Here is a 24,978-nt window from a genome sequence, read left to right on the forward strand (position 1 = left end):
TTTTTTCATATGACTTTAGATAGCTTTGATTTCTTGATCTGAAAACTGTCTGTTCATATCCTTTGACCATTTACCAGTTGGGAAAGGATATCTTATTTTCAAAAAGAATTATGATCTTCATTGTACACAGAACAACAAGATTAGGCGATGATCAATTCTGATGGACGTGGCTCTTTCCAACAATGAGATGATTCAAGTCAGTTCCAATGCTCTTGTGAGGAACAGAGCCATCTGCACCCAAAGAGAGGACTGTGGGAACTGAATGTGGATCATAACTTAGCATTCTCACTCTTTTTGTTGTTGTTTGCTTGCATCTTATTTTCTTTCTCATTTTTTCATTTTTGATTTAATTTTTTGTGTAGCAAGATAATTTATATATTTATATATATATGTATGCATATATTGGATTTAATATATATTTTACCATGTCTAACATATATTAGATAACTTGTCATCTAAGGGAGGGGATGGGTACAAGGGGAGGAAAAACTGGAACACAAGGTTTTGCAAGGGTTAATGCTGAAAAATTATCCATGCATATTTTTTGAAAATAAAAAGCTTAAATAAAAAAAAATTATGATCTTATGCACTCTACCTCCCAAGGTTGTTGTAAAGATCAAATAAGTCAATAGGCACAAACCATACTGCTGTGTATCTTAAGACACTGGGGGGGAACGCACTCTGGAAAGAGGAGCCAATAAATTGACATTTTTTTGGCCCCACCGAATCGAAAATGAGGGAATTTACTGGATAACCTCCAGGGTCCCCCAAGGAACTGATGCTCTGACCCTGGGACTTTCTGACCCACACAGATTCCAGGACATCCAGAATTCTTGTCAGAGTTCTATCTCTGCCAATCTACCACAAAAAAAAAGGCCCAAGTCAACTACAAGCAAGTGTTGGACTTAAATGGCCAGTAAAGCTGGGTGTGGGGCTGCTTTAAAGCCTGCCCTCTATCCCCACCACGAGAAGAGACAGGAGAGAGAAATGGCTTGATGGCTTGTTTCCGGCCCCTTTTCACTCTCCTCTAGAAGCTACTTTTGCCCACAGCCTGGCCCCTTGAAGAGGCTTCAGCTTTGTTTAGCACAAAGGAAAGACAAGGAAAAGTTTCAGAGAAAGAAGAAAGGAAGAATAAATAGGGCTGTTAAACAAAAGAGCATCAGGATGAAACACTCCATCATTGGTCCTCTTTCTGCCCTCTGGTTGTTCTCTAACTATTTAATGAAATGAATTCAATGTCAAAATGTGCAAACTCATACAAGAATGGTGAAGGCCTTTGCAGTTAATAGCAACAAAAGAATTTACAACAAAAAAATTTATATGGGCAGCTAGGTGACGCAGTGGATAGAGCATCAGCCCTGAAGTCAGGAGGACCCAAGTTCAAATTTGGCTTCAGATACTTAACACTTCCTACCTATGTGACCAAGTCACTTAACCCCAATTGCCCTAGGGGAAAAAAAAGAATTTATAGCAACAAAAATATGTCTTTGTCAAGCAAAGATGCATCATAAATGAGAGGGAAATGACATTATAAAATTAAAAAACTATTCCCAGATTTGAAAAATCTGTTTCCTAATTTAAAAGACTGATAAGCTAAAAAGACTGAAATACATGGGAACGTTTTACAAAGTGTTACATTTAGTATTATCTATACATAAGTGCACATGTGTTTGTGAAAACAAATAAAAACCTGTCAAACTAGACCCCATTTAAAGTCAAACTACATTCATTAAGTTCTGAATTAAAATAAGCTATGATAGATAAAATGTAAAAGGTCATAAAATTTCAAAACTTTTATATAACTGCTTTCTTTGAGCATATCCATCAGACAAAGGAAAGCTTTGTTCCTTTGCCAAGTCCAGTAAAGACCTATTCCTAAGAGTAACTGGAATTATTTCAGGATAAATTGTGAAGTTCCAATGTAAATCTAATTCCCTTTTCACAGAGAGCTAATGTGGAATCAGTGACTTAATAAGCATTTGAGAACAAGAAAACAGGAACATTCTTACCCTTAAGCTAGCCAACCAATCCATCTTTTTTTTTTAAGTCTTCTTGTGTTCCAAGTGGAGCAGGAAATACCCAGCATCCCTCCCTACCACCTCCATGCTTGTGCTCCAGAATGGCCTTGTGCCCAGAATGAAGGCGACAGCCTCTGAAGCAAGAGAAGCAAATAACCTTGATGGCTGTGAAATTCAAAAGACCCAATCCACCCAGGGTTATGGATCCCTTCTACAACCATGAAGATTAACTCCAATGATTCATAGTACTACACGGCTCCAAGCATTTCTCCAATTTTCCTCACACAGTAGCTACTTCCTTTCAGGTCTTCCAGAAATTTCAACCCTCTCACAGCTCTCATTTCACAACTGAGTTTTCCAAAAAGTCAAAAGTAATTGAGTTCACTCTTTAATGTTCTCCTGAATAGTAATGATATAATACATCTTTTCCTTAAGAAATAAGTGAGAATATATGCCACTGAGAGAGGTAACAGCAACACACAAACTGATGGAGTTCCAAGGATGTACATGCCTTCTGCAGCCCCTACAAGACAACAACAAGCACAGCCTCCAAGCCCTGAGCTCCCCTGGTGATCCCCTCTCATGAGAGACTACCCCCAATGTCCAAAAGCAGAGGACAGAGAGAGAGAGGGGGGCTGAAAGCAGAACTAGGAGCAAAAGGCAAAACTTTCCCCATTTTTGCCCATAGACAGTCAAGAGATGATCTTGGGAGAAAAAAAAAAGAAAGTTCAAGATAGAGAACTCAAGCTCACTTCATGCTCCTGAGAATGAGCTAGTTCCTGCTTCTTTAACGACCACTGGACACCTGCCTGTGAAAGTCCTCTCCAGTCAGGGTCTCCCCGTCTTTTAGAACCTCAAAAGGAGGAAGAAAGGAACCAAGGGAATTTTTCCTGAAAAAGGAAGAGAAGATGGAAAAGGGGCCGGCCTTCCCAACAGATCAATTCAAGAGACTTATTCAAATTACCCACTTTTCAGTAATTGGTATTCTCAGTCACCTGCTTCCCATTCTAACAGACTTAACATACGGTCCAATTCTATACTTTTTACTTAATTAAGAGAGTGGAAATGTAGAGCATGTTCAAGCTCTCTAGCACAAAGACCTCCTCACTTAATTAGTACAATCAGAAAAGGCTTTCATCATCTGAGAACTGAGGCTCTGAAATCACCAGGCTCTGGAGGCACAGATGAGTTTTGGGAAAAGGGAACAAAATCACAAACATAGACTAAAACGATCCTAGATAACATCTATAGAATGCTTCAAGGTTTCCAAAGCACTTTCCAAACACTCCCCGATTTAATCCCTACAACAACCATGTACCAGCTTTCTGGGTTCCTAGCCGTTCCATTGCCCCCTTTTCCTCTAGGCCACAAGATAGGATGAAAGGAAAAAGAGAAAAGCCCAACAACTTGCAGGCATCTGGCAATCCCTGCATGGACACAGCTGCTGCTACTGCAGGCCCTGTGCCAGACCATGTGGGTTCTTCAGCTCTCCTGAGCTGGTCCACACACATAGGGCTTACTTCCCCCCATCAGCAGCTGCTTCACAAACATTTCAAACTATATCTCCCAGAGACACTGAAAACTCAAACTTGCCCAAACATGCCTTTTCCTCTTCCCAGTTTCCAAATTTCTTCTGTTGAGGGTACTACCATCCCTCTACCTTGGTGACAAAGGGCCATCTTCAGGTGAATGTCCTGGATGTCCTGGAATCTGTGTGAGCCAGTCAGTCCCAGGGTCAGATCTTCACTCTATCTCATCTCACAGAGATTACCATTTACCAAATCCTGTGGATCCAAGCTCTCTCTCCAATCTATCTTCTTCTCCAGGATCTTGTAGCTACACCTAGGAGTAGGCCGTAACCCACTTGCTTGGAACACTAAATCCCCTCTCCATAGCATGGTTATTAGGATAATTTTCCTAAGTTCATCTCTGACCAGAACACTCACTTCCTTGTTCAAGAAGCATCCCTAGCCCCAAATGACATGGGCATCAAATACAAAACTCCCTCTCTCCACAGCCTCAGTCTACATTGCTTTTCCTTACATTGTTCTATAATAGTCCCACACCTAGAAACGAAAAAAGAACTTTACCACATTCTGACAAATCTGAATCTTCTCTTGAGCCAAGTTGTATTCCTCCCAGATCTTCTCCAGGTCATCTAAAGAAGATGGAGTGACCAAGTGACCTTCGGCCACCACTTTGACAGCATCAGAGAGGTCATCTCCACAACGAACATTGATATTTGCTCTCCTGTTGAGAAGGGGACAGAGAGGGCAAAACAAAAAATCAAATTTTTAGAAAACAAAAGTATCATTATTGAAAAGATAACTACCATTAATATCAATGAGTTTTAAATAATATTTTAACCTGTCAAGACCAGGTCAAGACCATTAATCCAAACAAAAATTAAATTCTTCCAAAGAGTATTTTGAGAAGCTAAATTATACTAAAAATTCACTTGTTAAGTTCTCCACATTCTTATTGACATGTCACCACAGTTTGCTGAATTTTCTCTCCATGTAGAGGGAGAAGGGTCTTTTCCTGTAGAAGGCACAGTCAGTGGGGAAACTCTGGGTAAGGTATAAGACCCTTCAGCCCAGAGGGAACCTGCTAATAATATCTGGTTCAGTTCCTCATCTCCCCTAAGGGCTCTTGGCCTTCCTGAGAAGTCAGGGGGCAGTGACCACCTGTATTGAGATTGAGGCAGAGTGATACCAGTGGAAGAGTGATACCAGGAGGCAAACTACTTATAACAGCAAGTTGTTCATGTGGTCCCACATGTTCAGTGTTGTTTTTGTTACATTATAAAAAGGGGAAAGCTCTTGAAATAAACAGACTCCATTTTTCCACCATCCTCAGGATTCCTGCCTCATCACTTCTCCACTAGAAAACAGGATATTTTAATCACCCTAAGTGTGGGGACTCTAGAAAGCAATAGTATGTTTTGTCACCCCAACTTGGGTACACTAGAAAGCAGGACACAACATTTTCTCACTCTTAAAACAGTTATTGCTTCCTCAGAACAATAAAAACTCAAAACTCAGCTATGAAATCCAGGGTCCCCTCTACCAATCTATACTTGCTCTTCTAGGGAAGATCTGTCCTAATGTCCCCTGGCCTAATTCAGTTTTCAAAGGACAGAGAGGATGAAAGAAAAGCAACAGTTTGGGGGAAGCATTTTGAATTTTTAAAACTGCAACTTATTATAGAGTACAAGGTTCATTAAATAAAGCACTGATAACCCCTCGAATCTATAAGTCCTCTCACTTTTTAATACTGAATCTAAAAAGAAATCTGTAATTTTGATAGCTGGAAGAGAACAAGTCATAACTTCATCTTCATAAGGAAAGCCCTAAACAAAGATAACATCCCACCACCTGGGACATTACAGCTGGATTGCTATAGCTGCTTAAACCATACAGTTAGGTTACTTCCCCAGATTATGCAGAAGTGGCATTAAAATCCAGGTTTTTCAGGTCGATAAACCTAATTTCTTACCATCCACAACCTCTTTGACATTTTTAAAATTTTTTAAATCACTTAAAAACAATCCATTCAAATAAGAACCTCAGAGCCCACTTCCTGCAAGGCAATGTGCTAAAGGAATACGGGGGACATAAAGAGAAGACAAATAGATTCAATGCTGCCAACTCCAACTAAACATGCTCCTCTGTCATAAGATCAATCACCAACAAGAGAGACAAATTCTCTTTTAAAGCTTCAGGAAAGTATTTACTTTTTTGTTGGTGGTGGTTTTTGCTTTTAAATCAGCAGGAGAAAGCAGGAATCACATATCAAAAATCACATATCAAAATATAATGAGGATTTTCCTCTACTTTAAGATGACTTCACCTACCTGACTTCTTTCAATATTTCAACTTTAGCAGCAAGACTCTTCATTCTTGTCCCTACATGGGTATGCAGAGTGTTTTCCAAATGTTTAGTCAGTTCCATGGAAGTCACTTTTGCTCGCTGAAAATAGGAAAAATGTACATGTTTGGTTACAGGACAACACAATTCTAAAACTGAAATTGCCTGGATTCTTTTTATTAAAAAAAAAAAAGCATAGAGTTGGATTAGATACTATGTAGAACCCCAAGGGCATAGGGAAAAATAAATAACTGCATCCGAAAAACAGAATCATCTTCATTTCAAATTCATGGCAGCTTGCAGGGAGAAGTCAAATCATTTTCCTCTTGATATAAAAATATGCCCTGGCCTGTTCCAGTGATTTTGTGATGATGAGAGCCATCTACAAGAGAGGATTGTGGAAACTGGAGGTGGATTACAACAAAGCATTTTCACTCTTTTTGTTGTGATTTGCTTGAATTTTATTTTCTTTCTCATTTTTTAAATTTTTGATCTGATTTTTCTTGTGCAGCAAGATAATTGTATAAATATGTATGCCTATTATTGGATTTAACATATATTTTTACCCTGTTTCCCATATATTGGATTACATACCATCCAGGGAAGGGAATAGGGAGTGGGGGGAAGGGGGGAAATTGGACCACAAGGTTTTTCAGAGGTCAATGTTAGAAAATTATCCTTGCATATGTTTTCAAAATAAAAATCTTCAATTAAAAAAAAAGAAAAAAATATATGCCCTGAGACATAACTCTAAAGTTTCATTTTCCCTATGAGATCTATGCCAGTTTATACAATCAATAGAAGTGAAACATTTCTCTGATATAGAGCAGGTACAACTTCCCTGCCTGTGTTATTCCATATTATTGTCTACACTTGATTCTCCACAAAAAAGCAAAGGTGTTAGTAATATTAAATTATTTATATTTAGTTCTGAATGTTGTTATATGATTTTTCCCAGAAGCTTTACCTTAATGTTAAAATAAAGTTTGCAGTTCCATTTACCAACAAACAGAAGGTGGCCCAGAAGGAGGTCTGAGTAGCTTATAAAAGAGTTAACATTTGTCTCAGATAATAACTTGTACTATTATTTTTTACAAAGTGGCACATTTCAAAATTTCAGTGCTTGCCTTATAATTTCAACTTTAGCATCTAGAGATGATATATCACAGATACATTAAAATGTTCTTTGGAACACAAAATTTTACAAAGGTGAATATTGAAAACTATTTTTGCAAGTATTTAGAAAAATAAAAAGCTATTCTTTTCAAAAAAAGACAAATGTTAAGAGACAAAAATTCATTATTTGGTAAAAATTGTTAGCAAAGCTGGAAAAGTCTGGCAGAAACTGGGCATAGACCAATATCTTATATCATTTACCAAGATAAGGTCTAAATAGATAAAAGACCTAGAAATAAAGGGAAATATTACCAAAAAAATAAAGAATATTATATTATTAAGCTTCCTATTTTGACCTAGAAATACCATAATTAAGTCCTCCAAGACGATTACAGAAAAAGGAAAAGAACCTATCTTCCAAAAAAAATTTATAATGGCTCTCTTTGTGATAGCAAAGAACTGGAAACTGCAGAGATGCATGTCAATTAGGGAATAGCTGGAAAAGTTGTGATGTTATACTACTGTGCTGTGTGAAATGACAAGCTCAACGATTTTAGAAAAAAAAATGTTAAGACATACAAAATGAAGAAGAGCAAAATGAGTTGAATCAAGAGAATTTTGTATACTGTAACAGCAATATTGTTTTAAGAACAGCCTTGAACTGTCTATTCTATTATAAATATCCAAATTAACTGCAAAGGACATATGAAAAAAGATGCTATCTGCATCCAGAGAAAGAACTCACGTGTACACACACACACACACACACACACACACACACACGTTTGTGTCTAATGATGGCCATCTTAGGCCAGGGGAAAAGATTTTTTTAAAATGAAAGAAAATTACTTGATAATTTTGTTCTATATTTTAAAATAATAACAAGTTGTACATAACAGGGATGTAGTTTAAGATAAGCCTCTTTTTTTCTATTCTACTTTGGCATGGAAATATTTGTTTTATTAAGTTCAAAATTTAAAAAAAATAAAAAGAAGAAGAAGAAGAAGTAGTCAGCTCTCCCTTTGTTTCTCCAAAGTGGACTTTCCTCCTCAAAAAGTCCAATTCCCATATAGAATGTTTTCATTGAAGAAATAAAAGAATCATCGGCGTAGAAGTTTTCTAACTTGAGTCTTAAATCACCTGTGTCGCATGTGGAGCATATACTTTCTTGGGTGAGAATGAGAGACTTTTTCCCCCCCATTAAATATGACTTTTAACTCTAGTCTTCAGTCAACTGCTTCCTTTTAATGTGAGAAGAAGAATGAAAATGGAAAAAGAAGAGCATATTGTCCACATACTCCTAAGAAAATGATCCAACCTGAGAGTCAAGACTTTTCTCAGTCACAGACTATAAGAGGAACACAGATGAAGAACAGGATGGGACCAATAGGGCAGAGGGGCCCAAGTCGCACCTGTAGCTCCAGGGAAGTCTGCTCAACCTTTAGCTCTAGCTCTCTGTAACTTTCAAGCAAGGCCTCCTTCTCTGCTTTAAGCTTTTCATTCTCTTCAATTAGCTTCTGGTCCTGCTTGATTTTTTCCAGGCTGACATTTGATCCTAAATTAAAGTCGCCAACAGCTAACCTTTCCCTGTTAAAAATGAGTAAGAAAAAATAAAGAATAAAAAGAAATTTATCTCAGTTTTCAAACCCAGAGACCTGAAATAAGAAGCCCCAAACCCTTTCAACATTGTTCACAATGACATTTGTGACTATGTCAAGGTGAGCTTGGTGATTGACCCATCCTGAATATTAACTAGTCTACAACATACAGACATCTGGGGAGAAAAAACTGACTAAATTCTAGAACTAAAAATAATACTTAAAAAAAAAACCATAAAGCAGCAGTACCTGCCTCCTCTAACTCCTATCCAAGAAGTATATACAGGAACCTCACAGTAACATGATAGAAAGTAGTTCTGCCATGGACTCTTCCACCAATGGAATTGAGAACTGAAGACCCTCACTAATATCTGCCTCTGTCTTTTAAAGGTGGCAAATTATAGCCTGAGTCTCAAGGAGAACATCCTACAATGAGCCGTCAACCCAAACCAGGCTTTCAGCTTCAGTGAGTTCCAATTTCATAAGTGGAAGCATTTTTCAATAATATTTCATTTCCTTAAAGGATACATTAAAACTTCAAAAAATTGTTTATTTTTTTCTGAATAAAAATGGACAAATGAGGATAAAACATACCTATACTTAAGGAAATAAAAAAAGAAACACTTCAACAAGGCCTTCTTTTCTACATCTGCCTTTGCAATTAAAGATTTGGTGATCTTTTAAAATATTAGAGAATTGTAGAATAACCAGTACCAATAAAAGTGTCTTCATTCCAGAAGCCTCCCACATTACTCATTGCCTCTCTGATGGGGCCTTATAGATTTATTTATCGCCTATTTCTATCACCCATTTATAGGATATTTATATGTTATGCATTTATTTAATACATATTACATATTTTTATATATTGTAAGATATTTATAGGATAAGAAATAGAAATCAAGGCTATAGCATCAGGTTATAGAACTACAAGACCAGAACCTGTATGCTCTGGCTCAGCACAGTAACATCCCCTTATAGAAAAAGCAATTCCTTCCCACCAAAAACTTACTTTGGGAATGTGACAAGAGTTTTTGTCTTTAGGTCTGGGACCATTCGCCCATTGAAGCGGCCCTTTGGCCTAGTGAATGCTGACGGATTGGGCCTATGTCCCCAGAGGGGAATAGGACTTTTGAGGTTCCCAAGGCCAAGCTGACCAGGGTCAGTTTTCTTCTCCTCAGGGACGTTATTGCTGGAAGGGAGTTTGCATTTCTCTGCATACCCTTTCTTGGCCACTTCTTCCCCAATATCCACGTTACCATACTCAGCCTGAGCGACAATTGTACCATCTTGGTATGTAGCTTTATGTCGCATTTTTATTTCCTTTTCAAAAATCAAGCTCCCCAAAAATGATCTGCCCTAGGAAAGACAGGAAAGAAGAGGGTTATTAAATTCTATGTTATGCCCATCTTCCCAAGGTCATCAGAGTCTCATAGAGCTTGGAGCCAGAAGCAAACTGATTAGCTCATCTACTGCTAACTGTTCATTTTACACATGGACAAACTAAGGCAAGTTGAGATGCCTCAGCAAATCCAGAAAGTACAGGGCAGAAGCAGGATTCAAACTCAGGTTCTTCACAGATAGCTCTAAAAGGATCTAAAGAGTTGGACACAACTAAACAACAACATGGCAGACATACTGGTAGAGTTTACCATATTCTTCTCCAACTCATTTGACAGATACAGGAAATCGGGGCAAACAGTTATGAGTTCACATATATAGTCAGGTTCTAAGCCACTTCTGCAATCTTCCCAACTCTGGGGCCAGCACTCTGGGCACTAGTTGCCCCTTCACCATATGATGCTAATCAAAGATCATGATTTTTCTATTCTGAAAAATTTATTTTTAAATAATCACTTCTCCTTACTGTTTATATACATGTATATGTATATATATATATATATGAATACCATTACATCTATAACACTATAATAATAATAATAATAATAATAATAATTCTTAACCAAAATGGCTTCAAAAAAACAGCAAATTTGCTGCCAGGGAACCACTAATACAGGAGACTCAGGATTACAGTCCAGGCCTGGGATTCAGAAGTCATCCCCAGTGAGAACTATTTCTGCTATGCCAGAAAGAACTAAATAACCGGCGTGGAGAAGAGGATGTACTCTCACATAGTTCAGCATGGTGCACCACCTACTGAGGCAGCCAGTCACCTCTTCAAGCCCAAGACTAAACATTTTACGACTTTCCTTAAGAAGAGTCAATAACTCTCTATTATTCTGTGCAAGATCAGGCTCACTTGCCAGTTCCTATCATCCTCTCCTTATCTCCCAGGTTTCACACTCTCTCATTTTCCATATAAACTTACACTCGGACTCTACACACAAACACTGCAGGGTATAACCTCTTTGAGAGTGTGAAGAAACTGTACCATTTCCTCCTCATCAGCCACTCTAAAGATGTCTAGAGTTCTTATCAATCCCTTCAAAATGGGGAGAGATCCTTCAGTTCCCTCCACCTAACCCCAGAACAAGGGCAGGACAGTTGACTTTTCTAACAAAGAAGCTTTGCTCCTAAGGAATTTGTTTTAATTCCTTTTAATGTTCTGGAAACCCTAACTCCTTAGCTAATAATAGTTTGCACGGGTTAAATTGCCCATCCCAAGTCACATAGCTATCGGTAAATTAATTTACTCCCAGGTTCTCTGACTTTCAGTCCAATATTCCTCTCACCACAGAAAGACAAGCACATCTACTTCTCCATCACCCACTAAAAGAATTTCAATAGTTCCACCATAGGATGCTGGTGTAAGAATGTACATGATATCTATTTAGGGATTAATTTTTCTTTTTCACACAAACAACTATTGAATTATCCCAATTTCTATAAAATAAAGAAAAAATATTATTTTATTAGACCCCTCAGCTTAGAGATACATTTTAAATGCCTCATTTCTGTCTAATCTAATAAAGAGTTTTTCCCTTAATACTAAAATAATTCCAGAAGTTAAATTCGAGAAGCAAAAGTTTCTTAGGATCTAGGAAAGAAGATAAGATGTTAATACCTACACCATAACATAAGGTTTGTCCAAAAATGAAACAAACTGTCTCAGGAAATAGTTTCTTCCCTTACAAGAGGCCTTTTAAAACCTAGATGATCACATTCCAAGGCTTGTCACAGATTACAATTAAGGCAAGAGTTAGTTAGATGGCATGAAATTCCTTCCAATTCAGAGATTCTGTGACAAGTTCATCCCTTCCTCCAAAGTCAAACCTAGAGCAGTTCAAAAAGGATGCTGAGCTTTCAATCCTAACTTCTCCTGCAAAGGCAGCCAGAATGACTGATTCTACACAAAGACTCTCCCAGTCAACTTCTACTTCCTCCCCACCTTTCCTCTGCTTTCTTTTCCCCTTATACCAACTACTGCTTTTACCCCCATTTTGTTTCCACTGGCTATATTTATTAGAGTTTATTTAAGCTCTCAAATCTTAACAGGAGAAAATTTGCTTCCTTACATCAAGTCTTTAAGTGGTTGCCACTGCTGAACCCCTTCACACCAATGCCCCTGTACTATCCTAATTTAGAAGGGAAGCTCTTTTAAAGATCGGGGCCTTTACATTCTGCATAACTGCTACAAGGCTAAGCAGAAATCACAAAGATCCACAAAGAAGACCTGTAAGCTGGCATCACCTATTTAAGGGGAAAAACTGCTAAATAACATTTTTCCATGACACTCAAGTTCAAAAATGTCTCGTTGTGTAAAAACAAAAAGCTATTGCCTAAACTCATTTCCTCATATAAAACCAATAAAATGAAGGTAGATCATCTATGAAGTTTCCTCCAGCTCCAAAAATATATGGTTTTAAATATATGGCAAGCATAAACAAATTTATACTCAGGAAATTCAAATTTTTAAAGTACTTAAGACTGCTCTTAAACCTCTCAATGACAAAATAATGAAGATTCTCAATTGTTGCTTAAGCTTACATTCAATCACACAAGAACAACTATTTTCATTTAGATTTGATTCACTTCAGCATAGAGAAATGTTTCCTCTAATGATGACAAGTGTCACAAGGCTACTTTACATAAAACACCTGCAAAATTCTCAGGGAAAAAAAACACAGGTAATTACAGGTACCAGAAGGCATTTTAATTTTGTGTATTATAATCTCAATTAAATTACTTTTCACCCAAAAAACCCCACCACTTTGCTAAAATGGAATCCCAAAGCAAATAAGCAGGTAATTTTATACTGAAACAATCCCAACAATCATTGCAAAACAGAAAATTGGGGGGGAAATTGGTATGAGAACAGAGGTCTGAAATTGCAATCTCCTTTCTTGGGTTTATATGTCATCACAACAAAATCCTAAAGAAACGAATAAACTAGAATGTAATTAAGACACATTACATTTGCTTGAAAACATCAGTCTCCCAAACCCAAATCTCACTAATTCAGGTGTTACTAACTTTGAATTTAAGATACTAAAGAGGAGTTGCAAGATTATCTTTGTTCAAAGACATAAGAAAGAAAAATTTATGGAGACAATGCTTGAAATACTTCAGAGAATATATTTTTCGTGCTTTTGCAAATCAGAAGAACTGATATATAAATATATATATATATATTTGTATATTTATATTTTCAAATTGCAAAAAAATCACTTCTATATTTAAACAACTATACTCGGATCTTTTCACAAGAAGTTACCTTTATTTCAAAACCTTATAATATATTCATGACATTTCCGAAATTCAGTGAGATCAATCCTAACTTCACTTCAAAATAGATAAGGGATAGACTCAAAGCACAGACTGAAACATTCCTCCTCCCCTTTATTTTGATATGGCTAATGGAGGAATGTATATTGTTCCACTATGTTTCTAACGAGCTTTATTTTTCTTGCATTCTCAAATGACAGGGTAGAAAGAATGCGAACCCTAAAGTAAAATAAAATAAAATTTTAAAAATAACTGACTCAACAAATAAACTTTAGGGAGTGGCCAAATGGTTTGCTCAGTCACAAAACTAGAAAGAATAAAGAGGAGAAACCAGACCCAAGTCTTCCATCTCAAAACCATCACTATCCACTACACCATCCTTCATATTGTACCTTCATCCTTCTATGTTTTTATTCAACTTGAATTGGGATTTAAGAGTGATTATCATGACAAGATAGAACTTTGCTTCTGAAGACTTTCTGAACATCACAAACTATTGCTATCTGATGGGCAAACTGAAATTAAGGTCTCTATACTTTAATATCCTACTTATTTTACATTATTCATAATTCACAAATTTCAAACATTCAGACTAATCTTCCTTCTGGTTTAAAGTAATGAGGTTTTAATATACTTTTATTTCATTGAGATTTTACCCAATACCCCACATACCCTGTTTCCAAGGAAAAAGCTTCAACATTAAAGTTTATTCCCTCACTTACATATAGGAAGTTGACTTGCCTGGTCAAACTGAGTAACTTCTTGTCCAGAAGGAATCTGTAGTCCCCAGAGTCTATATTTTTTTGCTACATCAGGAAACTGTAGATTCAAAGGAATCTCAACAATTTCGGAGCGATTTAGAATCTCCGTATTTCCATAGTCAATGTACCTTACCAGACACTATGAGAGAAACACAAAGGAGAGTCAAAATTCAAGTAGTTTATTCTAGTCCCGAGAGAAAAAACAACATATTTATGTTATCTGTACATATTTATGTACAGATCAATTATCTGTAAGCTTCATACTAAACCACATGGGCCATGTTCCCTCAAACCTGGCACATCCTTTACTAAGCATTTATTATAAGCCAGGCACCAAATGATTTTAGAAATCAAGGTATGCTATAACTTCAAAAGAAATGAAATCTAAGGCCCAAGAAATAAGTGATACTTCAGACAATATTTGTTCTACTTTTAAATGCAATTTTTAAAAATTTGGCATCTTTTAAAAAGAGATAATGCAGGATTACATTGCAACAACAAACATAGGCCCAAGGATTTCACTTCTACCTCCTACTCCAAATGTCACATAGCTGTAATTATTCTGCTTTCTTTATTTCAGCATGGAAGTAAATATGTCACTCTAAAGGAAGAATGAAAGAGGAAAGGAAATGCAACCAATTTCTATTAAATACCTACATTGTACAAAACATTGAACTAGATATGCGAGGAATATCAAAAGAAAATGGAACATCCTGCCCTCAAGATGCTCAAAGTTACAAAACAAAATGAGACACAGACAAAATAATCCCAAGAATAAGAATGCACGGGGAAAGAGGAGAAAGATTTTGTAGGCCTCAGAAGATAGCATCTGAGGGACACTTTCAAAGAAGCTCATGAGTCTGAAAGATGGGAGAAGGAAGGAAGCGTCCTTATGCCAAAGACACAGAAGTTGCATGGGGAAAACCAGAAAGCTAATTTGAGCAGAACAAAAAGGAGGAATAATCTGAAATTAAATTGGAAAGATGGCTGGGAGTCATACTACAAACAGAGGAGTCTAAAATTTTGTGCTAGGGGTTAGTGCAAGTCAATGAAGATTGTGACATAGTCAAATTTATACCTGAGGAATATTTATTGGGCAGCTAGGTAGAAGATATCTGTGGCAGACTGGATGGAGGTAGAAAAATGAGGAAGCTAGATGGGAGATGAAGGAATAATGTAAAGAAAAATAAGTATAAAGGCTGTTGGGAAGGGAGACTGACCAGACTTGCAATGGGCAGAATAAAGAGGATAAAGGAGAATAAAGAACTGGGTGCGGATCAAAATCACAAACACCAGAGATTGCAAGTAGAAGGGTGTCCTTGACAAAAACAGGGAAACTTGAGAGGGGATGGAAGAAAAGGAAAAAATAAATACTTAATGTTTATTCATTTCAGTCACAACCCCATTTGGGGTTTCTTGGCAGAGATATGGAGTGATTTATCATTTCCTTCTCCAACTCTTTTTACAGATGAAAAAACTAAGGAAAACAGGGTTGAGTGATTTGTCCAAGGTCCCATAGCTAGGAAGCATCTGAAGTCAAATTTGAATTCAGGAAAATGATTCCCCATCCACTGAATCACCTAGCATTTATTAAATATCTATTAATCATTCCCTCTGCTAAGTGCTTTACATATATTAACTCATTTGATCACCCTTCAATGTAATTTACCCAAAACTGTAGCAGAAATATAAAGAAAACTATAAATAGCAGAGTCAAAATCCAAGTTTAGTTCCAGGAACAAGAAAGAAAAAAAAAGCCTGGAAAAAGGAAGGGTAGTGGCTATTAAAGTTAACAGGAATTCTGCTTTGGAATATGTTGTATCCAGCTATGGTTGGTAACGCAGGAATGAAGGTCTAGAGAGATAATAAGGAATCTCTAGATTTGAAAATCATCTGCATAGACCTGATATTTGAAACTCAAAGGAGCTAATGAGTACCCAACAGAAGAATAGGAGGAAAAAAGAAGAACCAAGACAGAATCCTGTGGCCTCACATATTTATGAGGCAAGATATAGGATTATTAATTAACAAAAAATATTAAGAAAAAAAATGGGCCTACAGGTAGAAAAACAGCAGTGGCACAGAAGTCAAGGGAAGATAGAGCAGCTCAAACAAAGTCAATATTATCAAATGCTACAAAACTATTACATAGAATAAAGAATGGGGGAGAGAAAGGGAACCAAAAAAATAGCAATTATTTACTTCCTAATTCCAATTATGATCAATTACACTCTGGGCCCTACATAGGATTCCCATATGTAATTTTGGACAACTTCTTCCTGACTCCAGAAACTTGGCTAGATCACTAATATTTGAAAATAAAGCTACATTTTATTTAAATTATCTGAAAGCCAATTTCATAAACTTATTATTGACTTATTGAATATTGAATTGACTTTCAACGTTTTTCTTTATCACTATCTAGGTACTAAACTATGAGGAACCAGTAATATGGAAGCCAAAGTAGAAAACTACTCCTCCAAACCCCGCCACCTCCACCACCAGCTACTGTTAATGTTCTTTTGCTCCCCAAATTGCCTTGCAATTATTTATCTGTATGTGCTTTCCATGTCTCTAATAAAATGCAAGCTCTTCGAAAGCAGCCCTAGCCTTTATATTCCTGGCATTCATTTCATCAGTGTTTGCTAAACTAGTTACTGTTAGCCAGAGGCTCTTTTTCTACTCTTTCTTCTGGCTACCATTATCAATGAAGAGGGACAAGACCTCAAAGGGCTCTAATCTTAATTCTCTCATTTTAGAAAAGATGAGAATACTAAGGTCTGAAGTGTTTTTAAATGGTTGGCGCCAGGTCATATTCTTCTGTCTCTCTTCATTAACCATTCACATCTAGAGATATCATACAACTATTTCTACTGCATAACTTTAAAAATTCAGAAACATTCTCAAGAGTATAAACCCTACTGACTGATTCTGAAGTTTAATAACTACTGATGACCCTCCAAAACCACTTCAATTTTGCATCCCAGAGTGCATACATCAACGCAAAGAATGAAATATTTTTGTCCTGCCTTTTCATCGCTGATGACTTTCTGCACTTTGCATCTGTACCAGCACTTATCTTCCGAAAACAACCCAGCATAAATCTGCAAGAGAGAAAAGTTAAACAAGATTATCAATCTATAAGCATTAAGTGATGTTGGGAAGACAAAGCTTAAAAATTTTTAAAGTCCCATTTTTAAGGAGCTCCCTTTCTATCAAGAGTCAGAATTAATATGAACATGTATAGGGAAACTCTAAAGTCTCAGTGCTGTTTTAAGCTTAGAAGAGCACAAAGTTTTTTGGATACATCATATAACACATTTTTGGTTAAGCAGCTTTCAATAAAACAAACTATAGGCATAATTACTTATCGCTTTTATAGCTTTTTTTTTCTTAAACCCTTAAAATGCCATCAAGTCTAATTATAAAACTTGAGTTGTATCCCAAAAAGATTTACATACTTCACTAATGTACTAATTTGTGCAGAGTAAATCATGTTAAAGGTCCTTAAATTTTAGCAGGTTATATCTTTCAACTAGTTCTTTCATGCGCTTGAATATTTTTTCATTAAAGTTACAAAAGGAAAAAAAATTACATTACGATAAATTTATCCTTTTGAATACTTGAAATAAAGCAATTATCTCTGTCTCTTTTTTGTACTAATAAACTCAATGATGAATCACTCAAACCACTGGGGTATAATACTTCCTGTCCCCTATATGGTTTTCTGGTTCAGTCAAAAACATGCACCCTATTGTGGGTAAAAATACCAAGTAGTAGCTCTGTGGCTGAATTTGCTAGGATTATCCCAAGTAGTCCACAACAAAGGAGGAATTACACTGGCAACACAAACATATAAGGCAGACAAAATACTTCGGAATGAATTCAGAAATATATCTATTCCTTGTCCCACTCCAATTGTTTCCTGACTTACCCCCTTCTCCCAGTAGTCAGGGATCCAAAATACCCAGCACTTTGCTCTGTCACTCAATGTCATGTTGTATTAGCACCTGACCCACCTCCTGCCACACTCTCAAAATCCTTACTCATAGACCAAGTCTTATCTGAAATCTGTAAATCCTGCTTTCTCCTAGAAAGTTGATGTGCACACCAGTTTTATGAACTGAATTACGCAGAAAGGAGATAGTGACAGTTGTTAATCAGGGATCCACAAAGACAAAATATTCATACAAATCTTTAACAGCTAAGTCATATTTTATAAGCCAAAGTACAAAAGGCTAAGTTTGCTTTCTTTTAATCAGCCTGAATTGAACCTAATTTGGATGCTCCCAAATTAGAAAAAAAAAATCCAATTTAACTTAAACAGTTATTAAGTGCTTCCTAATTTGGAGGCAAAAACATGGGCTATTTTAATTGGAAGTTCACATACATGAAGGAGAGGATGAAGTGAGATTTGAATTGGTTTGGAGCCAGCCAATCAAAAGCCTTAAAAACTAAACTGAGGTGTTTTCAGTTTATCCTAAAGGCAGGAAGGATCCCAGGAAGGGTTTTCAACAAGAGAGCGAGTGCCTCAGCAAGATTTTTAACAACAGCCCAATTCTAAAGTGGAAGCCAGAAAGAAGAGCAAATAATTAATTGGGAGGCTATTAGAACAGTCCAATCTTGTGGTGATGAGAACCTTAGCACAAGAAAAGAAAAATAAGTCCCAAAAGGGTTGTGGTTGAGAAGACAATTGGGTCTCTCCTTATATAACTTCAGAGCAAGGGACATCCAAATCTAAGAAATGGATGCTGTTATCTTCTAATTGGTTTTTGTTGGACATGGCAATGAGATTATTTTTAGTCAACTTAAAACTCCCTTCCTTTTCACTCACTTAGACATATGAATTTCTCTTTGCATTGCTGGGAGAAAGTATGCATATTATTCAGGTCAGCTCCAATAAAATATATACATGGTAAGAGGTTCTAATCATACTTTGTCCTACTTTTATGACACTCTAAATCATAGCCTCTCCTTTGAGCACTTATAACATGACTTTTAAGAGCTTTTAGAATTACAGTTCATACAGGTTTCTAAACATTTATTATCAAATACCAAAAACGTACTATCAACTCTAGAAATTAAGAAAACATGACTTCATATTCAGACAAAGAGAGGAAAACTAAGTTTATAAAGAATGAATGAAATAATTATATCAAAAATGCCTTACCTTGTTTAGGTCAGGATTCCCAAAAACTGAACTGGACTGAGGACAAACTTCAGCCAAAGCACAACCTATCTTCACAATATCACGATTTCTATTGATACTCTATGAAGGGATAAATGCCATGGAATCAAAGGAAAGAAAGAAAAGCAAGAGATAAATGTGTTAACTCTGATCCGACAGGTTTATGTTAATTGGCAGTTTTTTTCTGTCACCATTTTTTCCCTCTAGAATTGACAATTTCATTGCCATGAGTATTCTCCACACTACTACAGATTGCCTCTACAACTTGGTAAATGGTCTTTGTGATTTGTTGTGGCCAAAAATATTCTATACCCCGTGTAGAGAACCTAGTGACCAGCCCCTCTGAATTGAGTTAGCTCTATCTCAGGTCACAAATGCTTGGCTGCCTGACCCACCCAGACTCTGATTTGGATTAAGACCTGCTAGACCACGCACACCTTGCACTTTGACTCTGAGAAACCAGGATCATCTCCTTGCCATAGTGAGGCACAGCAAGAAGACCTTAAACAAAATCAAGACAAAATAAAAACAACTAGTTCTTTGAAGATATAGAGATTTTAAGTAATGGACCAGATTTCTTAAGAGTGATTAGCAGAAGTTTCCTCACCCTCTACCTTCAATAGAACATTCTATGGATGTGGATGAAAAAATTTTTCTTGGAAATTCTTCAAGTCCCATGGAATTCAAAGCCATTAATGTCTTATTCATTAAGCTCCTCAAAACCATTAATTTTTATTATAGCTTTTTATTTACAAGATATATGCATGCGTAATTTTTCAGCATTGACAAGTGCAAAACCTTTTGTTCCAATAAAAACATTAATTTTTAATGTAATAAAACTCTATGGATTAAGAAATCCCTTTTCTGTCTCCTGGAAATGGTTGGAATCTAGTACTATTGGTAAAGAAACATTACCTAGAGTTGTATATTCCTTGAAGTTCAGTAATTCCAAATTCCAAATCCCATCTAAGTGGGGGGGGGGGGTTCCACAAAGTGACAGGGAACTCAAGGCTTCTTCTTGTCCAGTTAACACTCTAACAAAAGTCTCCTTTACATCTTCAATAAACAGCCATTCAGTTTTTGATGGAAAATAAGATGACGCTCACTCTATTCCACTGCACTTTGAAATATCTCTAATAGTAAATATTCCCTTATTTTCAGGCATAAATTGGCCTGTGTACCATACATTGCTCCTGGTTATCTTTAGAGAACTCTAGAGGTGATCCTGGTTTCTACCAAGTTGTAGAAGTAATCTGTGGCAGTACACAGTGATGAACAAATCTAATCTCTTATTTGTAACATGCCATCAGATACTTGAAAACAGCTTCTATATCCTAACCCTGTCTTCCCCAAGTTCTCTCTTTTCCATACTATGCAAATCTAATTTCTTTAACCAGTTATTATATGGCATGAACTCAAGATCTTTCAAAATGGCATCCAGAACTAAATCAGACATTTCCAATGTAGTCTGAAGGGATACAATATAATTGTAAGTAGCTTCTCCATGGTCTCAGACCCATCAAACCAAAAAATGCATTCACTTCCTAGGCTGCTAGATCACATTGTTAATTCATACTGAGTTTAAGGTTTACTAAAACCTCTAAAACTTTTTCAAAATGTTTATCTAGCCATGATTTCTCCACCTTTATCTGTGATTATAAAGTCCATTCTTTTAGCCCAAAACACATGATTTTGTGGGTTTTCTCTATTAAATTTCATCTTCTAAGAATCTAGTAATGGGTTTCATGTACTCTAGATTCAGTGCACTTAGATATTAAAATTAGAGGCCAATATATAACACTAGCCTTATCACTGCTTTATCCAATAAACATTAGTGGTTGAATTTAATGCATGACCCCCATATTTTTGTTTAAACAAAATAAGCCTTCAATATCCAGATGTCACTTTTACCTGTGCCCAAAATGTGACTGCATCTTCTACATGACTTCCAACCACATCCTCAACTGAAATCAAAATGACAAAAAAAAAATTAGAACTGATTCAACATTAATTTGCTCTTAAACACGAGAATTTGTATTATCAGTACCTTTATTATAAGTTACGTCTTCATCCATGTTGACAGCCCCTGAAAAACTAAAATTATTCAATATCTTGAATCATAGGATCATAGATTGAGATCCTAAAAAGACACTTCAGTAGTAATCTAGACTAACTCTTTCATTTTACAGATGAAAAATCTCATAGAAGGTAAATGACTTGCCCAAAATTACACAAATAATAAGTAAGAGGCAGAATTCAAATCTATGACTTCTGAGATGACTGAAATTCTTCCATCTTTACTTCAGGCACTGAATATTTTATTTCTTCTAGAGTCCTATCTAATGTTATTTTGGAAAGCTAACATAAACAAAGACTGGTCTCTGCCCTTAAAATCCAGAACACAAAATGTAGTCAACCTTTTTCTGCACTGACAGTTTTACCCCTCTTATCAAAGACTTATTTCACAGAATGAGTAGTGCAAATGTTTCCTGCTCCTTTACAAGACAACTAACTTCTATTACTAAAGTTAATTTCATTTTGCTAAATATCCACTCAAGTTTATAATATGAAAGCAGAAATACACTAGATTCTAGCTAATTACATTAGCAGATGGATACTTAACATCTTTTTCTTTAAAAAAATGGTGATGAAATGGAAAAACCTTGGACTTGATCATCAGAAAGTCTGAACAGGCAAATTTCCAGCTCTGCTACTAGGTGTGGGGAGGGGGTGGATATACACACATACCTATATACATATAATATGGTGTGAGTGTGTGTGTGTAATAATATATTATATATATATATATATCTCCAAGAAACCCACCTAATCTCTGTAAGCATCAATTTCCTCACCTCAATTGGAGGATAACAATGTTTCCACTATTTAATTTAAGTGTTGTAAAGAAAATTTTGCAAACTACTATGTAAATTGTAGAGTTATTGAAACATCACCTATCTGACACAGGTGATGAGGTACACAAAGAAATCAGATCCATAAAAATCTTAAATGGCAACTTCAAAAATGCCATAAGGAAAACATAGAAAAAAAAATTTTTTTAATGGAACTATGGCTTGGGTCTTTATTGTTAAAAAAAACTCTGAAATCACACAATCGCAAAAGGGATCAAATATCCCCAACTTTTCTTTAAATATAATTGTTTTTCTCACATACTGAAAACAAAGCTAATGCTTGACCAACTATTTCATCAGAAAAAAAAAAACATTCTTATTAGCTTATCCTTGTCAAATTAAAATATAATATCAATTATTTTGGACACAAAGGTCTGAGTAATTCTTACAAAGAAGCAAAAAACAAAACAGTTTAAACTAGAAATTCAGAGGCATTCTCTCATTAAGCGTCTAAAACAATGTCCAAAGAAATGCCCACAAAGCTATAAGCACTCAATGCTATCTAAGGAGAAAGAATTTAACTTAAGTTTAATTTTCCTCAAACTGAAAAAAAAAGGCTGCAGACTTTGAAACCCTATCCTTTTGACAGGCAGTTAAAAAAATTTTTAGAGGCTTGAAGGCAGTTATTTCATTTTGAAATCTCCCCCAGATACCAGTTACTATACTTGTACCCATAGAGCTTGGAAAAAGTTTAAATCTTAAAAAAAAATAAATCAGGAAAAAATGTTATAGGACCTTGTCCAATTCAACCAATTAGATAATCAAACTAGAGGTGCAAGGATCTTAATATCAAATGCCCGAACAATGCTTAACATTTTTTTTATAACGTATCAATGTAAGCAGAAAGAACAATGGATCTGAAGTCTAATAAGGAGCACAATTCCTGCCTGCCATCGACTCCTTTGTGCTTCCGTTTCCTCATTAGTATAAATCCAAGTGTTGAGTGGGAAAGCTTCCTTCTGCAAGAAGCCCTCCTACAAGCGGCATCTGAATGTGATTCCCGCTGCTTCTACAGAGGATTTTGTTATAAAACTACCGAAAGGTGAAGCGCGGGATGATGGCTGAGAGCTGGGGAGGCCCCCACAGATGGGGAAGCGGAGGCTCGGGGAAGCTGCACTAAGAGCTGAAGGGCCTCACTATTGGCTAGTCCGGCCCCTCCCTGTACAGACGGGGAGACCGGAGCTCTGGGAAGCTGGACTGAGATTTGGAGGGACCTCACACCGCTCGTCCACCCCCCACCACCACACAAATAGGGAAACTAAGGCTCAGGGAACTCGGACTAGAGACTGGAGGGACCTCACCTCGGGCTATGGGGCCCCCTCCCCAAGCACTGGGGGCACTGAGGCTCGGGGAAACTGAAGGACTAGCAGGACCTCACTGGTGGTTAGTCCCCTTCCTCCCCTAACAGATGAGGCTTGGGGAAGCTGGAGGAATCTCGCCAGTGGCCAGTCCACGCCCCCGCCCCCACCCCCGCCGCCGCCCCTTAGGAAACCGAGGCTGGCGAAGCTGGCAGGATCTCCTTAGTGGCAACTTCTCCCCCTCCCCAAACAGACGGGGAAACTGAGGCTCGGGGAACCTAAGTCGCTGGGGGACCCTCGCTGTACAGACGGGGAAACTGAGGCCAGAGAGGCCCCAAGTCAGCCTGAAGGCCGGAGGCCTTACCGGAGCAACCCATCCCCCGCTCCCTGAACCAAGGGGGAGACTGAGGCCGGGGGAGGCCACGTCACAGAGGCGGGCCGGGGCTAGCAGGGCCCGCGGAGAACCGCCGGCCCCCCGCCCCCCACCCCCACGGGACACGCGAGGACGCCGAGGCCGGGGAGGGCCCGAGGAGCCTGGCACCCGCCGGGCCACGAACCTCTGGGCCCTTAGCTGGGCTGGTCCTTGCTCAGCAGAGCCAGGGTCCATCATCGGCCTCTCCAGGGTGGCCGCGGCCAAGTGCCGGCTCCTCACCCGCGCCCTCCCGCCCTCACTCCCGCGGCCGCGGACACGACACCACAGGCGGCCCCCTCCCCCAGCTCCCGCCGTCCCAGTCGCCTGCCCGCTCTTAGGCGGCTCGCGCTGCGCTCGCGCCCGCCCACGTGACCGCGCCCCGCCCCCGCCCCTCGCACCTCGCGCGCGGCCAGCACAGCCAGTTTTCCAGGCGGCGCCCTCTGCGCCTGCGCGCGGCAGTCCGGCCGTCGGGGGCCGAGAGCGGGAAGGGCACGTGGCGCGGCGCCCGCCCCGCCCTGCGCGAGGCGGCTTCGGGTGTCCCCGCGGGCCGGGCGGGGCGGCACGCGGGGGCGGGAAGAAGGGCTTTCATCGCTGCATGGTCCCGGAGGAGAGCGGGCTCTTGGGCTGAGCGTGCGCCAGGACGCGTGAGGGGGGTGGAGGGGCCTGCAGCCCCGCCCGGCGCCGCGGGGCTCGCTTTCCTCGGGGAGAGCCGAGAAGCGCGCCCCTCCCTGCGCGGGGGGGAGAGCAGAGTGATAACCCACCTCCCCAGCCCCTCCCGGCCGTGCAGCACCCCCGCCTGCACATACCCGAGATAAAATAGGAGGGGCTAGCGCCTCTCCCACGCACATCCCGCACGGGGGTGGGCGGGAGGCGGGCCTCGGCCCCCAGGCCAGCCCCTCCCCCGCCTTCCGGCCCCCCCCGCCCTCCAGGCCCCTGCCCCGGCCCCCAGGCCAGCCCCTCCCCCGCCCTCCCGGCCCCCAGGCCAGCCCCTCCCCCGCCCTCCCGGCCACCAGGCCAGCCCCTCCCCTGCCCTCCAGGCCCCTCCCCCGCCCTCCAGGCCCCTGCCCCGGCCCCCAGGCCAGCCCCTCCCCTGCCCTCCCGGCCCCCAGGCCAGCCCTT

At 38.8% G+C, this 24,978-nt stretch overlaps 1 protein-coding gene across 10 annotated transcripts in view; it reads right to left on the bottom strand.

Annotated features, from left to right (window-relative positions):
- Positions 1 to 24,626, bottom strand: part of STK31 (serine/threonine kinase 31) — a 66,506-nt gene extending 41,880 nt beyond the window's left edge. For 3 of the 10 annotated variants that reach the window (XM_031940595.1, XM_031940594.1, XM_031940593.1), the window contains exons 1-10: positions 24,258 to 24,625; positions 21,285 to 21,331; positions 21,149 to 21,201; positions 19,220 to 19,318; positions 17,079 to 17,153; positions 14,030 to 14,188; positions 9,615 to 9,961; positions 8,417 to 8,591; positions 5,875 to 5,990; positions 4,109 to 4,268 (exon numbers count right to left, since the gene is read on the bottom strand). In XM_031940595.1, coding sequence (XP_031796455.1) covers positions 4,109 to 4,268; positions 5,875 to 5,990; positions 8,417 to 8,591; positions 9,615 to 9,961; positions 14,030 to 14,188; positions 17,079 to 17,153; positions 19,220 to 19,318; positions 21,149 to 21,201; positions 21,285 to 21,331; positions 24,258 to 24,448 — 1,422 coding nt within the window. In that variant the 5' untranslated portion in view covers positions 24,449 to 24,625. Of the gene's footprint in view, positions 1 to 4,108; positions 4,269 to 5,874; positions 5,991 to 8,416; positions 8,592 to 9,614; positions 9,962 to 14,029; positions 14,189 to 17,078; positions 17,154 to 19,219; positions 19,319 to 21,148; positions 21,202 to 21,284; positions 21,332 to 23,811; positions 23,894 to 24,004; positions 24,152 to 24,257 lie in introns of those variants that run through there. The other 7 variants (XM_031940603.1, XM_031940600.1, XM_031940599.1 and 4 more) reach the window with 5 other exon arrangements.
- Between the last annotated feature and the right edge of the window lie 352 nt (positions 24,627 to 24,978).

The sequence above is a fragment of the Sarcophilus harrisii genome, chromosome 5 (genome assembly GCF_902635505.1).
Source record: "Sarcophilus harrisii chromosome 5, mSarHar1.11, whole genome shotgun sequence".
NCBI lineage: Eukaryota > Metazoa > Chordata > Mammalia > Dasyuromorphia > Dasyuridae > Sarcophilus > Sarcophilus harrisii.